The 17,968-nt window shown below is 33.3% G+C and overlaps 2 protein-coding genes across 4 annotated transcripts in view; one reads left to right on the top strand and one right to left on the bottom strand.

The window, feature by feature from the left end:
- Positions 1–17,968, bottom strand: part of LOC143045037 (uncharacterized) — a 200,909-nt gene that overhangs the window by 99,392 nt on the left and 83,549 nt on the right. The gene's annotated exons all lie outside the window — the stretch shown is intronic.
- Positions 1–17,968, top strand: part of LOC143046433 (uncharacterized) — a 62,989-nt gene that overhangs the window by 8,978 nt on the left and 36,043 nt on the right. Inside the window, exons 7-10 of the mRNA XM_076219596.1 lie at positions 3,674–3,829; positions 4,792–5,025; positions 5,395–5,565; positions 17,495–17,650. Coding sequence (XP_076075711.1) covers positions 3,674–3,829; positions 4,792–5,025; positions 5,395–5,565; positions 17,495–17,650 — 717 coding nt within the window. The remainder of the gene's footprint in view (positions 1–3,673; positions 3,830–4,791; positions 5,026–5,394; positions 5,566–17,494; positions 17,651–17,968) is intronic.

Below are 17,968 nucleotides of genomic sequence, written 5' to 3'. Positions count from 1 at the left end.
TATATCCATCATTATATATTTCATTCATGCAGAATGATTATAATATTGTGATAACAAAATCATAATTATAATATTGTGATAACAAAACATAATTATAATTTTGTGATAACAAAAACATAATTATAATATTGTAATAATAAAATACTTACATTCATTCAAAATAATCAACGTCATTTTTCGTTTACGTTGAGTCCAGACGTGATATAGTAAATTAATTATAAACTTGCCAAAAAACATTTTTGGAATATGTAAAGTTTGCTGTTTACATTGGTAACTAGTAGTTATGTAATTGAATGCTATAATCTTTTTTATGTATGAAGTTAAAGATTAGCATAGTAATTAAAGATGTAAAAAAAAAAACAGTTAAAAAATAATAAATATATATGCGCGTTTAAGCTATTATCTAATAATGCGTCTATATATGAGAAATTGAAATCATTGAATCTATGTCAGATATATTATCAAAGAAATAAAAAAAAAATATATATCTTCTCATTGTCTTCATTTCCACCTTTACTGTTTCGAGATAAATCAGAATATTTACTTAGTCTTTAAATTAGACTTACATCTCTTTCAGATTTTGATGTCATGATTCCCGAAGATACACACATCAGCTTTAGTCCAGTTACAATACGTTCCAATGGTTTTGCACTCAGTTTCTGGTTATTCTGCCCTGAAAATTGTAATTCATTTATAACTATGAAAATAAAAGGATTTACATTTGATGTTGGAAAAACTTTGACTGTTTCTCATTCTGGGTAAGTGATGAATATGAAAATGTTTAGAGAAATTGACTTATGAAACTCAGTATATTCTAAAAAAATTAGTATGACAATGTTTAAAAAGGTACTTTTTGTTTACGTCATTTTAATCCTTTTAATTTAAAGAACTAAAAACACACGATATTAATCAATTCCGTCAAGTTTGAATGTATTTCTATATTAATTTCTGTATAAACATTCGATACTATTTTTTTAAATTTCAACATCGGTTAACTATGGTCGCCTTAAATTTATTTTTCTTATTATTTTTAAGGTTATGCTAACAGAACTGTGTTATGCATATTATAATATATCTCTGTTTTAGAGAAAATGGCATACAATTGTTTGACGAATTCAAATCTAAGACATGGATAAAAGTTATTTTTGCCTGGACCCAATCAAAGACTGAAGTGAAAGTGCACGTGAATGAAGAAGTGGCATTGACCAAAGTGTTTTCTGCTGGTATTGATGGTAGTCTAACTGTTGGAGCTAAATTAGAAATGTTTTCATCAGCGCAGAGTAAGTATCCATAGTGTAAAAAATAAAATTGAGAATGGAAATGGGGAATGTGTCAAAGAGAAAACAATCCGACAATAGAACAGACAACAGCAAAAGGTCACCAACAGGTCTTCAATGCAGCGAGAAATTACCGTGTTTGTATACGTGGACAATTAATCTTCCCAAAATGTTTCACATTAACAAAAACCAAAGAGACAACAGACAAACGACAGTATACAAAATCATACAAAGAAAACTAGACTGAGCAACACGAACCCTACCAGCAACAGGGGTTGATCTCATTTTCTCCTGAAGGTCAAAGATCCTTCTCCAAATCTATCTTGTTGCTTTGCTTTATTAGTACAACCCCACTAAGAAGTCTAGTTCGGTAGGTCACATCCGGGAAAAGGGGACGAAATTGTAGTGATGACATTAGGAACATGTGCGCTATCATTTGTTAAATGGATATTCCGTTACGGTTAACCATCTTACGTGTGAGCAGCAACCTTCTCTCAAGGAAATTATGATAGGAAATACAACCCTTTGAATATTGTACCAACAGATGATGTTCACTACGTACAAAGGCACTGCTGAAATGTTGATATATATATATATATATATATATATATATATATATATATATATATATATATATATATATATATATACATATATAGCGGGACGGCTGCAGTGCAGGCGATTTGGTGTCACGATATCACAGTAGCATGGGTTCGAATCCCGGCGAGGGAAGAACCAAAAATTTGCGAAAGCAAATTTACAGATCTAACATTGTTGGGTTGATGTTTAGACGAGTTGTATATACATTATGTACACAGCCATGTATCACCATCATTGATGGCGATCCGATGGATACATCTGTTGTAGAGTTGTCACTGACTCAGACGTACTTATAAATATAATTATTTTCTGTGATTGTATATTACATTAATTTGTAGGATCCTTTACTATAGATAATTTAGCTGATCTGTAACAATAACATCTTCATGCCATATATATCATGTACTGTAGTACGCCGCTAGATTAAAACTGACGAGGAAAGGTAACACACGGCCAGCGAAAGCTCTTTTTTAAGAGCCCAGGTGGTCGTGTGGTCTAGTGGGACGGCTGCAGTGCAGGCGATTTGGTGTCACGATATCACAGTAGCATGGGTTCGAATCCCAGCGAGGGAAGAACCAAAAATTTGCGAAAACAAATTTACAGATCTAACATTGTTGGGTTGATGTTTAGACGAGTTGTATATATATATACAACTCGTCTAAACATCAACCCAACAATGTTAGATCTGTAAATTTGCTTTCGCAACTTATATATATATATATATATCATACAAACATGTCTAAACAAGTGACAAACCATACAATATATATGCCCACTGGATCTCAGAGTGATAGAGATACATGGTTAATACAAATATTTATATAAGTCTGAAAATTACTCCAAACAGTGTTACAGTTAGATTTTCTACTGACAATTTTTTGTTCGTCCCTCAGCGGGATTCGAACTCACACCTTTAATACACCTAAGCACCAATCGCTTAGCCTCATGTCCAGCGCTCTAGACCACTCGACTATCGATATTTTTTTAAGCGTGTGTAGATGTTATATTATTATTTTTATACACAATGTATTTTTCATTTGTCAGTAATCTAACTCAACAATTTTTATATATCATATGGGATCATGATGCATTTCATTATACAGTCACTAGAAATAAGTATATCATACAAACAAGTCTAAACAAGTGACAAACCATACAATATATATGCCCACTGGATCTCAGAGTGATAGAGATACATGGTTAATACAAATATTTATATAAGTCTGAAAATTACTCCAAACAGTGTTACAGTTAGATTTTCTACTGACAATTTTTTGTTCGTCCCTCAGCGGGATTCGAACTCACACCTTTAATACACTACAGCACCAATCGCTTAGCCTCATGTGAAAACTATCTACGTAATAGTACGCACATGAACATGACTGGTGTCACTTACGAAACTGTCTAAAAAAAGCCACGATTGTTTTAGTGGGGTTCGCGTTATACAGTCTTTGGTTTCCTATGTTTTGTTTTGCGTACTGCTGTTTTCTTTTTGGTCCTTTTTTTCATGGCACTGACCACTGACCATTCCTTTGTTTTTTTCGTTCCTCCTTAATGTCAAAAGTAGTTTCAAACCCTTTCCAGTAATAATTTTAAAAGTAAGAAATATGAGTTCCACTATATAAAAGAACTTACTTATTCAGGAATGCCTTTTGATATATGTCGTAAACCCTGTACGTTGCCATGTACTAGTATACTGAAATAAGATTATGATGCACAGGAAAAATAAATCTTAGATTTTATGATAAATTTATTTAGAGTTTTAAATGTCGACATATGATTTCTGTCTTTTTCAGAAATTTACTTATCAGGTTTAGTACTGCACACAAATATCACATCATATATTTATACTAGAACTTGTACACCGGCAACAACAGATGAAATATACACGATGTCAGATTTCCTGACCATTGAAAAAAGTGATATTGAACTACTTGAATCTCAATGTGATGGTGAGAATAGTATACTAACTTTGCAAAACATTTTCACTGCTGGTTAAGGTTACATCGTCAAGGGTAGCATCAGTCTTGTAGTCAGCACTTCTTTGTTGACATGAATTAGCAATGATAAGGTCTCCTCATAAATTAACTGTGTAAACTACTTTAAATATCTTAAATACTGAAGGTTTTCTACCCGATTATTACCATGGCCTGGATAAACCTTCCAGGACTTTGTGTCCTCAATAATCTCAATAAACGTTTTACTTTATACGACCTTATAGATTTTTTTGTTTGAGCATCACTGGTTTTGCAGACGAAACACGCGTCTGGCCAACCTACTTTTTGGGATCTTTGATGAATTGATTTGCAAGGCTGCTTATCTAAATACAATATTTATTGAAGTTTAAGTTCAAAAGAACAAGAAACTATGTAATGCTAGTTCAGATGTAGTACTGATAAATGCCAACAATATTTGCATCTTTGGAAGACTCGAAACAATTTAAAGTATAACAGTTTGTATATACACTTGATTGTCATATTCCTGTCGTTTTGTTATTTGTGTTGCCGAGGACAAACACACAACATCTTCTTTAAATTATATCTAATAACGAAGAAAATAAAAAACAGTAAAATAAAAAAAATAGGCAAATCACATATCTGACTTGAGGAATAAAATGTTTTAGGTTAAGATGGGTTTTGATTCGTATTTTATCCATGTTATAAAACACTCAGAGGTAAAGTTGCCGTTGCAAAAATGATAATAGATCCAATGCAAGAAATTTATGACAAATACCAAATCAATTATATAAAGTGAAGGGAATTAAATGAAGATGTAATAAAAATTGTTGAAAGATCAGATTTGTGTGTTTTATCCGTTTTGTAATTACAGCAGATATATAGAACGTCTATCACACTACTTTAGATTGCTAGACCTTACTGAATATAATTCAATTTAGATTAATATCGAATTTCAGAAATAAACGAGTGTATCTCAAATCCATGTGGAGACGGTAACATATGCTACAATAAGAAAGATGGTTATAATTGTAACTGTTTAAATGGATACAGAGGTAGTAAATGTCAGATTCCACCAGACTTCTGTATTGGAAATAACTGTACCAATGGAGCAACGTGCGAGAGCCAGCAAGCAAATTATACTTGTCAATGTGCATCTGGATTTAAAGGTCCTTTCTGTAAAAAGGAAATAGGTAATACATTTAACCTTTAAATATTATCGGTAAAAGATTATTTTTAAAAGTCTTTTTAAGCTTTTTGTCTGTTGCGGTTCTGATACATTCTTGGTTCTCTTAATATTCGGTTTTGGGCGTTTTAAATAAAGTTTAATCCATAAACGCACATCGGGCGCATACAATGTATAACGTGTTGTTTTCATTTTCAAAACTAAATTTTAATTTATAAATCAACAATAAACGTTTTGTAAAAAATATTTTGATTACTTCATTTGTACTTGTAAACCTAAGATAAGACTTGAAAGACTCATGTTTATTTATTTTAAGATGCCATGTTTCCTTGGTGTACAATAAATAATCTTTTTTCATAATATCAAAATGATTTAGTCAATGGTGGATGGAGTTCCTATTCAGGATGGTATGAGTGTTCAAAGTCATGTGAAGGTGGTACTAGATCACGTGTTAGATTTTGTGACAGTCCTGCTCCTGACCCAGAGGGACAATTTTGCATTGGAAGTGACACTGAAGTTGGAAATTGTAATACTGATCCATGTCCTGGTATAACTTTGTTTAATATAAGTTATGTTTATATATATATATATAACTTGATGACGGGCTTAATAATAAAATTGCAATTACATAAGCAACAGTATATGCGCTTTGAAATAGGCATCTGTGATTTTGAATATGTGTCAGAGTAAAACATATTACCTGGTAGATAACAACCCTCCCTTTTTCTTCTTGATACTATGTTCCGGACCATATGAGTATTTGGACCATACGCGTATGGTCATGACCATATGGGTATATACTCATATGGTCCGACCGTACGCGTATGGTCGGGGTAATTAACACTCTGTTACAGTTTACTTTGAATTCTTCTAAACTCTTCATATGATATGACCGTTCATTAAATATCATATAGGTAATTTTATTATTATATTATAATAAAAAGATTAGCTAAATTAAACAAAGATGTTTCACATAGTTAATTTTACTTACTTGTCAAAACTATAAAAAAAAAAACAACAACACATTTTATATCTATGGTCATTACCGATGGTCATTACCGATTTGTTATTACGAGTGAATGGCAATATATCGACTTATAAAGATAAATTCCAAAAACTTCATAATGAACTGTTACACCAAAAGTCACTGTTAAGTAACATAGTTAATTTAAATTGTCTTGTGAATATGGTGTATTGCAGTCATGTTACGATATTTGAGATCTAGAACATCTTAAAAACACCATAGACATCAAAATGGCCCAAGACCTCGGTATCACTGTACGCAGCTAAAAAAGGCTAGCTTTTCACTCGCAAACAAAAGGCGTAAATGAAAAGGATAGTGCACAACCAAGACTTTTAAATGCAAAAATGCTATGATACCGTGTGAAGTAAATGTCACCCTAAGCCTACATGCAAGAATGTAATTAGTGATGAAAACTAACTATGGCATCAATATTTAATTTTTACGTAATATCTGAATTATAAAAATAATACATTGTCATATAACCAACATTGGTTTTTTTTTAGATAAAGTTTTTGTATTATTGAAACTTTTATAATGTAATTAAAAAAAAATATATACCTAAATGGTCCAAATACTCATATGGTCCGGCCCGTTAATAACCGAACGAGTATTGTCTGACTACATAAGTATACGCATATGGTCATGACTATACGCGTATGGTCCAAATACTCATATGGTCCGGAACACGTACACTAACAAAAGCAACATGAATGATCGATCAAATAAAATCAGAAAAATTTAAAGAAAAGTACATAAAAAATGTACCTCATAGAAAAAAGTATAGCCACACAGTTCACTCAAACAGTAGTCAGCAATTTAGTGTTGACATACATCGCCATTGATATTTTCATACTTATAAATTAACCACGTTGTATTTACAAAACTTTGATTATAATTGAAATACTAAGGATGTTTTATCCCAGAAATTTATAATATGAGTATAACTTAGCAAAACCTTTCGGAATTGTCGGTCCTCAATGCTCTTCATCTTCGTATTTTGCCTCAAATGTCACTGATGAATCTTTTATCGATAAAACGCGCGTTTGCCGTACAAAATTTGTATCCTGAAATTTATGTTGAGTTTATTTAATCGATAATTTGTTTTATTGCAATGTAAATATTGATTGCAGTCATACTTTGTTTATGTTAAATGATTATTGATATCTGTTTACAGTTTGTAAACCATACTATGAAATAAAACAGTTCAAGAACGAGTTTAATTGTACCATTATTAATGACCATATATCATGCACTGTGACGTGTAAAAATGGATATGTATTTTTACCTGAACACCCACCAAAGGATATATATGAATGTGGAAATAATACGAACTATGTGTGGTGGTATACACCACCAGCGTGTGCCCGTAAGTAAAGATTTATCTATATCATATATAATTTTAAATCATTGATATATTATTAAAAATACATTCTAAAATCAAATTGCAGTAGAAGACCCCTTTCAACATATGTGATTTAAAATGTGTTGCTGTTTCTTATTGATATGTAAGAGAGAACGTACACGTTGAACATACAATCAATAAATATGTGATGGGAAACATTTTATACATAAACTTGTGATAACTTTATTCTTTATTTAGACGAGGTCTGATATAAAAAGCAAAATACTGTTAACCAACAACAGTTTTCTGCTTTTGTCAGTTTGTTGTCTCTTATAGACATTCGCCAGTTCCATTCTTGATTTTATATTGGTTTTCGTGGTTAGCCGTTATATTGCGAATTTTTGCAGTGATACAATGCATGTTTTCGCGATTATCTATCAATAGTGCTTTCATTTAAGAGACGATCCAAGTATAACATATTCGTGGCGACATATTTAGTAACGCATATTTGTTTTATATACAAACTGAGAAAAAAAGTTGTTTTACAGAAACCTCTTTCAAATGCAACCGAACCCCTCCACTCGGATACTTGTTTTACACTTCTTCCGACTTTTGCATTACAAACTTACCTTGCATTATTTCAATTGTGTTTATCGCTCAGGCGTAAATTTTCTTTCAGTTTATGGGTGTAAGTTATTGAACTCTCTCAGCAATCAATGCTTATACACCACCTTTTAATTTATCAACAGCAATTGGTCTTCCAATACATCTTCAAACCAAGTACGCAATCAACTATGACTTCTCTGCATGCACACACGAAGTTGAAATAACGAATGAGATGACATCTCGAGTACAAGGTCTATCATGCGTTGAAAGTGCAACATGCCAAGTATCGGTAGGTACAAATGGATGTGGTGGTGGTCTTGGACGAAGACGTAGATCTACGTCAGAACTTGAAGTTATTGTTACCTTTACATCAACGCTTGATGAAAGTAATGATTTGGATATGGAAGCCTTTTATGCATCAAAAATAGGTATTTATTGTTTTTTTTTTGTAACTTTGACACATTCCTCGTTTCCATTATCATAATAATTATATACTGATGGATTTGCATCATTATTTGATAAGAGATTTCACAGATTTTATAAGCTGTTTTTCAACATACAGATTGTAATATACCATTCATTTTTACATCACTCAGATATTTGTTTTTTTAAGATAAAAAGAGGTGTTTTTATTTGTTTTTTAAAAATTATAGGTATGAAGTTGCATTTTTATAACCACAAACAAGATACATGATATTTTCTACATGTGAATATTTACTTACAGTTTCACAAGAACTTGCTGAACTTATAAATATATACATAAACCAAGTTACAACAGCTCAACAAATGATTAACAGCACGGATTTTTACACTATAGATGTCAATGGTCACGTATATACAACAAATTTTTCGAATATCAACCTTACGTCTACTGTTAGCTGTTCTCCAGGGAAAGTTGAATATCAAGCAGTGTGTGGTTAGAGCTTTTATGATATAATTCTAACACAAGCGAGATGACTAAACATGCAATATATGTGTAGGACTCGGAAACGCGATGGTACTCCGAACCGCGATGGTCACGCTGAAGTGCGATGGTCCACGCTGAAGTGCGATGGTTAACACGCTGAAGTGCGATGGTGACATTGTGACGTTAACTTGTTGATATCTACGCTGAAGTGTGATGGTGGTTACGCTGTAGTGCGATGGTCTACCTGTGACAATGGGTCAAAAGCAAAATGTACATGAGCTGTTAAAATGAAATCACATTATTAAGATTTGACAAAAGTAGCTACTAGCTTCGCATTTGGAAGATCTTAAATGTTTTGTTCAAGTCAAACTAAAGTCATTAAATTTTAATTTTTTAATGTTATATTCAATTTGCCAATTCTCCGATTACCATGCAGTATTTTAGAGTCAGATATAGGGTGTTCAAGGGCGAAATGAAACCAAATATTTAGCGTGTATATCTTTATGATAAAACTAAGCAGCGTTAATTTCAGTTTATGAAATTTTATGACTAAACTTAGAAATTGATCAAAACGATTATTCCTATTTATTATTTTACTGAGGAAGTACACGTGGGGAGCAGTCAGTTTAATTTCAGCCATCTGTGTTGCAGACAATTTACACTTTAACCGCATTTAAAAAAGACAAAAGCGAAGATGTTCTTACAAATCAGTATGTATCTCGGGATTAAACAACCGTATTAACTTGATTAACAAAAGCATTGCTAATACTCTCAATTATTATTTTTTTCTTTTAATTTGTCCACATAAAACCACGTGAAGCTTCTCAAAGATAAATCAACATTTATATTTTAAATTATATCAGTATACTTTATTTCAGTGCAATGAGTTCGCGGCATAATTCCGAACACTGTATACATGGTATAGTCCATTTTCTGACAAAGTTCATCAGTTTAAGCCTCGTTGTTCTCTCTAATTTGCTGCCTGAATGGTTAAAAATATTCTGCACGGGACTTGAATCGGTCGTTTGTTTCATCGTTCGTCTCTTTCTTTTCCCTTCATATCATTTTTTAGCATGAAACCGTCATCTACAAAACCCTTTCCTCCTACTTGCAAATCAATTTTGTATTTAAACGTTATATTGGAAAACGTCACAATATTCGAACGTCATGCAAAACCATCGCACTTCAGCGAAAGGACCATCGCACTTCGGCGTAGACCATCGCACTTCAGCGAAAGGACCATCGTACTTCGGCGTAGACCGTCGCACTTCAGCGTGACCATCGCACTTCAGCGTCCTCATCGCACCTCCGAGTCCTACATATTTAATGTTTTAAATTTTAGTGCATTTGATATGGATTAGTCAACCGTAACATACTAAACATTTACATTCAACGTCTCCTTATATAATTAACGGTTGCAAAGCACTTTTCTAAATCAATTTAGTTTTCAATCATGATAACACAGTCACAATAGAATAGTAAAATAGTCTTTCATGTTAAAAGACAATGTCATAATACAATGACAATGTCATTTACACTGTTCAAACATCACCGCACTTTAAACTTTGCACACCAAAAAAGCTGATTGGGCATTAGTGATAATTTGTCACGCCCTCATTAATTGGCGTACGTCCTATCAAATACCTTCAGAAAGCTTCCATTAAAATTATTTTACACACAAGAAACTGTATTTTCTTAACGCTACAAAAACTAGAGGCTCTAAAAAGTCTGTGTCGCTCACCTTGGTATATGTGCATATTAAACAAAGGACACATATAGATTCATGGCAAAGTTGTGTTTTGGTGATGGTGATGTGTTTGTAGATCTTACTTTACTAAACATTCTTGCTGCTTACAATTATCTCTATCTATAGTGAAGTTGGCCAAGTAGTTACAGTGGAAAATATTAACAAAATTTATGAAAGGAGTAGGTCCGGTAAGGGCCGATTTCGGCCTCAATTTTCAAGTTCATCTAACGAAAGATTTTAGACACTTTCTTAACACTTAAGTGTCTATTTCAATTGATTCAATTAGTTAATGGGGAAGATTTTAACTAATAAGTCATTTAAAACGCCCCGATTCAAGCTTAAATATGAAAAATCTATCAAATATGCCAAAAATCGTCACTTTTCAGATGAATTTTGGCAAAAATGAAAGTGGCCGCATCCGTGTTCATCCTCAACCTTTATATATATTATGTATTATCATCAAATACAACTTACATTTCAATATTATGAATGAACACGAATGCGGCCACTTTCATTTCAGACGGAAACCGTCTAAAATTTAACTAAAATGCTACAATTGTGAAGATTTCAGTAATTTAGCATGACTTAATGATGCTAGTACCCGATATATGTGCATTGTTTTGTCAAAAACAGCCCACATTTATGTAGCAGAAGCATTCTACTTTGCAATAAATATCTAAACGATTACATTTTCACAATTTTCTAAAACTGCTATATTTTGAGGCCAAAAAGGGGTCTTACTGAACCTACTCCTTTGTTAAAGATTGATTATAAAGTGCAAACACTCCTTACGGGGTCAATGCACCATTTTGATCATGATAACTTATATGTAGGTCTTACTTTGCTGTACATTATTGCTGTTTACAGTTTATCTTTATCTATAATAGTATTCAAGATAATAACCATCAGCTGCAAAATTTAATTAAAATGACTAATTCAGGGGCAGTAACCCAACAACAGGTTGCCTGATTAGTCTGAAAATTTCAGGGCAGATAGAACTTGACCTAATGAACAATACAATCCTGTCAGATTTGCTCAAATAGTTATCAAAGGTATAATTTAGTACACCAGACGCGCGTTTCGTCTACATAAGACTCATCAGTGACGCTCATATCAAAATATTTATAAACCCAAACAATGCTTGGGTTTCAGAGTTATGAGCCAAAAACTGCATTTTACCCTATGTTCTATTTTCAGCCATGTCGGCCATCTTGGTTCACAGGCATGGTCATCGGACTTATTTTTTTGGCCAGATACCCGTATGATGATTATGGACAAGTTTGGTTAAATTTGTCCATGTAGTTTCAGAGAAGACGATTGTTGTACATGATTACAAAAAATTACGAAAATTGTAAACAATTTACTATAAAGGGCAATAACTCCTTAAGGGGTCAACTGACCATTTTGGTCTTGTTGACTTATTTGTAGATCTTACTTTGCTGTACATTATTACTGTTTACAGTTTATCTCTATCTATAATAATATTCAAGATAATAACCAAAAACAGCAAAATTTCCTAAAATTGCCAATTCAGGGGCAGCAACCCAACAACGGGTTGTTTGATTCATCTGAAAATTGCAGAAAAGATAAATCCTGACCTGATAAACAATTTTATGAAGTCAGATTTGCTCTAAATGCTTTGGTTTTTGAGATATAAGCCAAAATCTACATTTTACCCCCTATGTTCTATTTTTAGCCATGGCGGCCATCTTGGTTGGTTGGCTGGGTCATCTAACATATTTTTTTAAAGATATCCCAATAATGATTGTGGCCAAGTTTGATTAAATTTGACCTAGTAGTTTCAATGGTGAAGATTTTTGTAAAAGTTTATGACGCGGACGACGACGTACACCGGACGACGGACACCAAGTGATGAGAAAAGCTCACTTGGCCCTTTGGCCAGGTGAGCAAAAATGTTTCAGTCTATTTTGTGTTTAACGTGCAATGGAGACACGGATTCTTAATCTTCAAAAATAGTTCACTTGCGGTTGATAAAATGTAGAAAGTCTGAAAAGAATTTTAACAATTACATTAATAATGTCCAGTGCGAGTTTAAAAACGGGTTTTATTTTAAGATTTTGTGATACTAATAAATTGTTATTAGTGTAAAGAATGTTAGAGGTTGATATGATTTTAAACACTTTGATTTTTCAAAATCAATAAAATATGTTTCTGGTTTTCTTCTTTTCTTTAAAATTATATCATGATTCCTTGATTTTTCCCATTATCTTCTGAAATGGTTGTTTGAAGATGAATAGTTTAATGTCTGTATACTAATCATTTAAAATATTACTCTGCGTTTATAAATAGCATTGAAATACATCTAACAAACGATAAACATTGCAAGAAGAAAATGAGCCACTCTTCCTAAGGTTGGGGTTGAATATGTTCGTTATCTGATTTTTATCAATCGAAACCCCTATAACCGTCTCATGACAAACACGAAAGTGGCGAAACTAAACTTTCAACAGTGGGCGATGATTTCTCATCTGACAATATTCTTGCAATGTATTTTTTAAATGCAATGTAGAACCTATCAATATAGTCATTTTGTATACCGAATGACATCTTTGTTAAAACTATAATGCACTATTTCGTTGTACACCGACCCGAGAAGTTAAATGAACTTTGGTAATTGTTTCATGATATATATTAGCCATCATAATTTTGTGACTTTCAGCAAGTGACTTACGTGTTGATCGCTGCACGATAATACATTACTAAGTCTATATACGTTTATACACGAGCTTAAGAACTATCGAGATTGCATAATGGAAAGGCCCGACTCATTATATTATTATCTTACTGTCTTCCTTTATTAACTGATGGGCATTCCTCTCCCTTTTGAAATTACTTAATCGAATATGAAGTCACATGCACGAAGATGTTTGTCTGGTGTGAAAATACGTAGTCCCATGTCTCACGGCTACATATTGACGCACACAGTGCACTGATTCAAAATTTTTAAAAATCGTTTTAAACTTCGTTTTTAGAAGAAAGACCTTTATAACTATATATTACAATAAGCATATCTAAAGTTTTTAAGTTGACAATATAACAGATCAATGTATTCAAGTGAATTTAAGTTATGTGGTTATTCTAAAGTACAATGGGTAAATTAATTCTATCTTTGATGTGCCGCATAAGCATCACATTAGAATAAGACAGTCCATCCGTCACATTAGAAATTGCATGCTATGCATTGGCTATTTTATATCACAACCCAGACCAGTTAGTAACTTAACTTAAATCAATTTACGTGTCTGAAGACGAATATTTGTGTGATATTTTTAGTAGGATTTTATTTCTGAAAATTAAACTGAACTCTAGAACAGACCAAACGTGGGGTCTGACCTTTATTGTCTTGTCAAGTCGGTATTTACACAAATTTGACCTCGGGAATCAGTATATTATTAACTTTTCGGGACTCGGGGAAACAAATGCTTTTTTTTATGGCATTTCGTTATTCAACGATCTATTTTCTTCCTGAAATTCAGGATGATACCCCTTTCACGGGCGACCCGTTTCTTTCTCTCTTCAGCAGACAAAGTTGAAGGGGAAATTGACAAAAAAGAAAAAAATTCTGTATGATAATTTGAATTTGTTCAATATTTGCAATTATCAAAAATCTCAAAACAAACTGATTTTTTTTGTATTTCTTTGAATATTTAAGAAAAAGGGGGATGTACACGACTTCCCAAATGTAATCTTAAATAAACTATGTTACTCAACACTTTTAATACTGAAACAATAAGAGATATCAATAAGTATTTTATCAAATTCGAATACTAGTCAGTTTATAGGACCGAAGTTTGATATAGGCGTGACAATCTGTAACGTTTATCCAATCAACTGTCCTTTGTGATAAAGATTGGCATGCGATGGTAGTCGAAATAAAGTTTAATTTATATAATGGCATTGTCATAGTTTTATGACACAGTTACATTTAACATCAAAAGATAATTTATTGTATTGTGAAAGCTGTGGACTACTGGTTCACACTAAAATTGATTCAGACAAGTTGCGTTGCAACTGCTGAGGAGACATTGAGTGTAAAGATATCAGGCATTTAATAAAGTACAACAGACATGCGTTTTGTCTCGACATACAAATTTTTAGACCAAATCAATAAAAATGGGAATAAGAAAGCATAAAGTCAAACAAAGATGAGCCAAATCAGAAAGAGGCAATATGTGCTTGGTGGTACATGTAGAAAACAGGCAATACTCTCGAGGATGTAACGTCCATTCGTTATGTCATTATTTAAGTGGTTGTAAAACTGTCATATTGATCTTCCTTGGTCAAGAAGAGTACACGATTGTGTCTAAAGGCCACCTGCTTATAACAGGCCAAAGACATTTCTTTATCAAGTTTGATAGCAGTTAATGCCCGCGTCACACTGTCCCGATTTTTACGCCGATGGCAACACGATTATAGAAATTTTCAAAATCGGGACTGATCGTATCAAGATCGGGCTATTCGTAGTGCCATCTTTAACCATCGTAGAACCATCGGCCACTTTTTCTAGCCTTCGGGGACAACTTCGGGAAGGGTTCTAAATTTTTTAACATGTTAAAAAATCCCCGAAGGTGCGTCCGATGTTGAGGGTTCGTATTGAGTTCGTATCACCATCCTCACCATCGTAATGTCACCGGGAATGCATCTTTGAACATCGTATTGCATTCGTGTTTCCATCGTTTCCATCGGGCAGTTTTGACATTACGATGTCTACACGAATGAATCACGAAGCTACCCGAAGGTCTTACGATGGCAACACGACTTCGTGAAGACCTCGTAATCCCGTCGTGTTGCCATCGAATAAAAGTACGAAGACGACAAGATGGAACTACGACGGCAATAAATCCAGCTAAATGTAAGTTAATTTTCGCGCTAAAATACATTTAAAGTGCCATGCACGATATGCACTGGTCAGTCTAATACGACAGTTAAGAAAGACGTTCACAAAACATGGAGCTCATATCATATGATTCTATAAGAACAAGAAAGGCGACAGCGTTGTTTCTATTAATACAAATAGAACAAGAAGAGCAGCTATTGCAGGCTCAGGATTTACTTTTACAAGTAAAATATTATTTTTTGTCAATTTTTCATATCAAGTAACATAATAAAAATCATAAACGCGCCTCGTATACCAACACTGCAGGTACACGTATATAGGGAAACCAACTTTTTCTTCATTATTCTGATTTTTTATGTATCGTCTGAGTTGTTGTCACACGAATGTTTACTCCATAACCATTTTGTTTTCTATATGTTATATGTTGCCGCATTTGTTGCTTTCCCAACATCCTTCCTTTAGTCTATATTATTATGATATTCTCCTGGAAAGAGATCTTTTTGAATAAAAGGGATCAACGAACCCATTACCTTACCTTTAAGATAGATCAGTAAACATGGGAATAATTATGGGTGATTATTCAGACTAGTGCACACATTTTACAGTTCAAACAAGGCAATGCCGAGCGTGGCATCCCCTCGTATGTAACATATTGGGGACAAATATGGACACTATATTTGTATATGACACATGCAAAAAATGGTAAATTGAAATTGAATATGCATATTTGATGCATAAACTATTTTTTTAGAAATCAACCAAAACATTCAGTAACTGGAAATACCTTTAATATTGTCTTTAGAACCAGCAGGTAAAAAAATGAGCAACCAATTTCCTGTGTATTATGCTATTTCAAGTAGAAATAACAAGTCCATCTGCATGTCCTTGACCTTTCGCCTTAAACGTAAAAAATTACAAGAAGGAACAATATACCAAATGTGGTTAAAATCTTTTGAAGCATATTGGTTTTAGAGTGTCCACAAGGGTGATATTGCCTTGTATTACAACTGCCACTGTGACATTGACCTTTGAACTTTAAAGTCAATAGCGCTTACGATATTCCTAACGAGTAACACCATACCAAGTTTTGAGCATTTTGGTTCTAGAGTGTCCATAACAATTTTATCTACACGCAACTTATATGTAGTAGGCGAGGGGATAATAAACTAAGTTTTATAAGAATTAGACAAAAAGATCGATTTCCCGCCATGCATAGCAGACTTGTTTTGGGGCTCTTTGTCCTGTTTATGGATTTCTTGTTCAGTTTCGATCGGACTTCCAGTTCTGTGTCTCTTTTTCTCTGTGCTATGGGTATCCGATTCCGAACTTTCCACTTCTATTTCTATTTTTCTTTTGGTCTTGTACTTTCCTGCTAGACTTATACCCCTCCCTTTTCCTCTTCCTCTCCCTGATTTTGGTGGCATTATATGCAGAGACTCAGAGTCAAGTTTTACCATTCAAGCCCACGGTCTTCCGTCTTATGATTAAACCAGAAATGAAATGTACAATATGATATATATTCAATATTGATCAAACAATTTAAAACGCGCGATGCCTTCGGCATATAATTTAAATGCATCGTAAGCTGTACACGACGTCTTTTAGACATCGTATGGCCATCGCATCATCATCGTAATCCATCGTGTAGCCTTCGTGGTCCATCGTGTAGGCTTCGGCTGAGATATGAAGCTTAAATACCCGTCTTCGGTTAACCTTCGTATATCTTTTGCTATCGTATATAATGTCGGCACCATCGTATAGACTTCGTTATTCATCGTATTTGCTTCGGTCACTTTTTGGTATTTTAACGAGATCGGGACCAACTTCTTACGAACTTACAATTTCCGCATTCGGGTGTCTATCGTATATAAAAATCGGGACAGTGTGACGCGGGCATAAGGGAAACACTTCTTCATTATTAAAAAGGATTTAATAATGAAGTTATCTTATAATCGGTTGTGAATTGAATTATTCAAACTAATGTAATTTAAGTTGCATGTCCAACTGGTACATATTGGAGTGACGGGTTTTGCCGACTGTGTCCTGTCGGAACATACCAGAATGAAACAGGACAGCAGGGATGTGAAGCTTGTCCAAACGGGTATACTACATTGTACAGATCTTCAAGAAATATTACTGATTGTTCTGGTAAGTCACATATAACAGACAAAAAAATAATAGGGCGTATCCATCCATAACACAAAAATCATTACACACAAAGCAAAAAAAAAACCAAAAAACCAAAAAAAAAAAAAAAGGGAATCGTATAGACAACAACCAAGAAATTATAATTACATAATTTGATTGTCTTCTGTTTTCGTTATGAATTTATATATTTCATTGAAGAAAGTGGCGAAATATTTAAAAAAATTGTAAAATAAAAAACCACATTATGGCCATGAAAGTATTGATTAAAATTGTACCATTTAGCTTAAATAGTTTTAGTAGCTATAATGCAACGTCATG

The sequence above is a fragment of the Mytilus galloprovincialis genome, chromosome 9 (assembly GCF_965363235.1).
Source record: "Mytilus galloprovincialis chromosome 9, xbMytGall1.hap1.1, whole genome shotgun sequence".
Taxonomy (NCBI): domain Eukaryota; kingdom Metazoa; phylum Mollusca; class Bivalvia; order Mytilida; family Mytilidae; genus Mytilus; species Mytilus galloprovincialis.
Note: the sequence above shows the minus strand (reverse complement) of the source record. Positions and strands in the feature narration are given on the sequence as shown.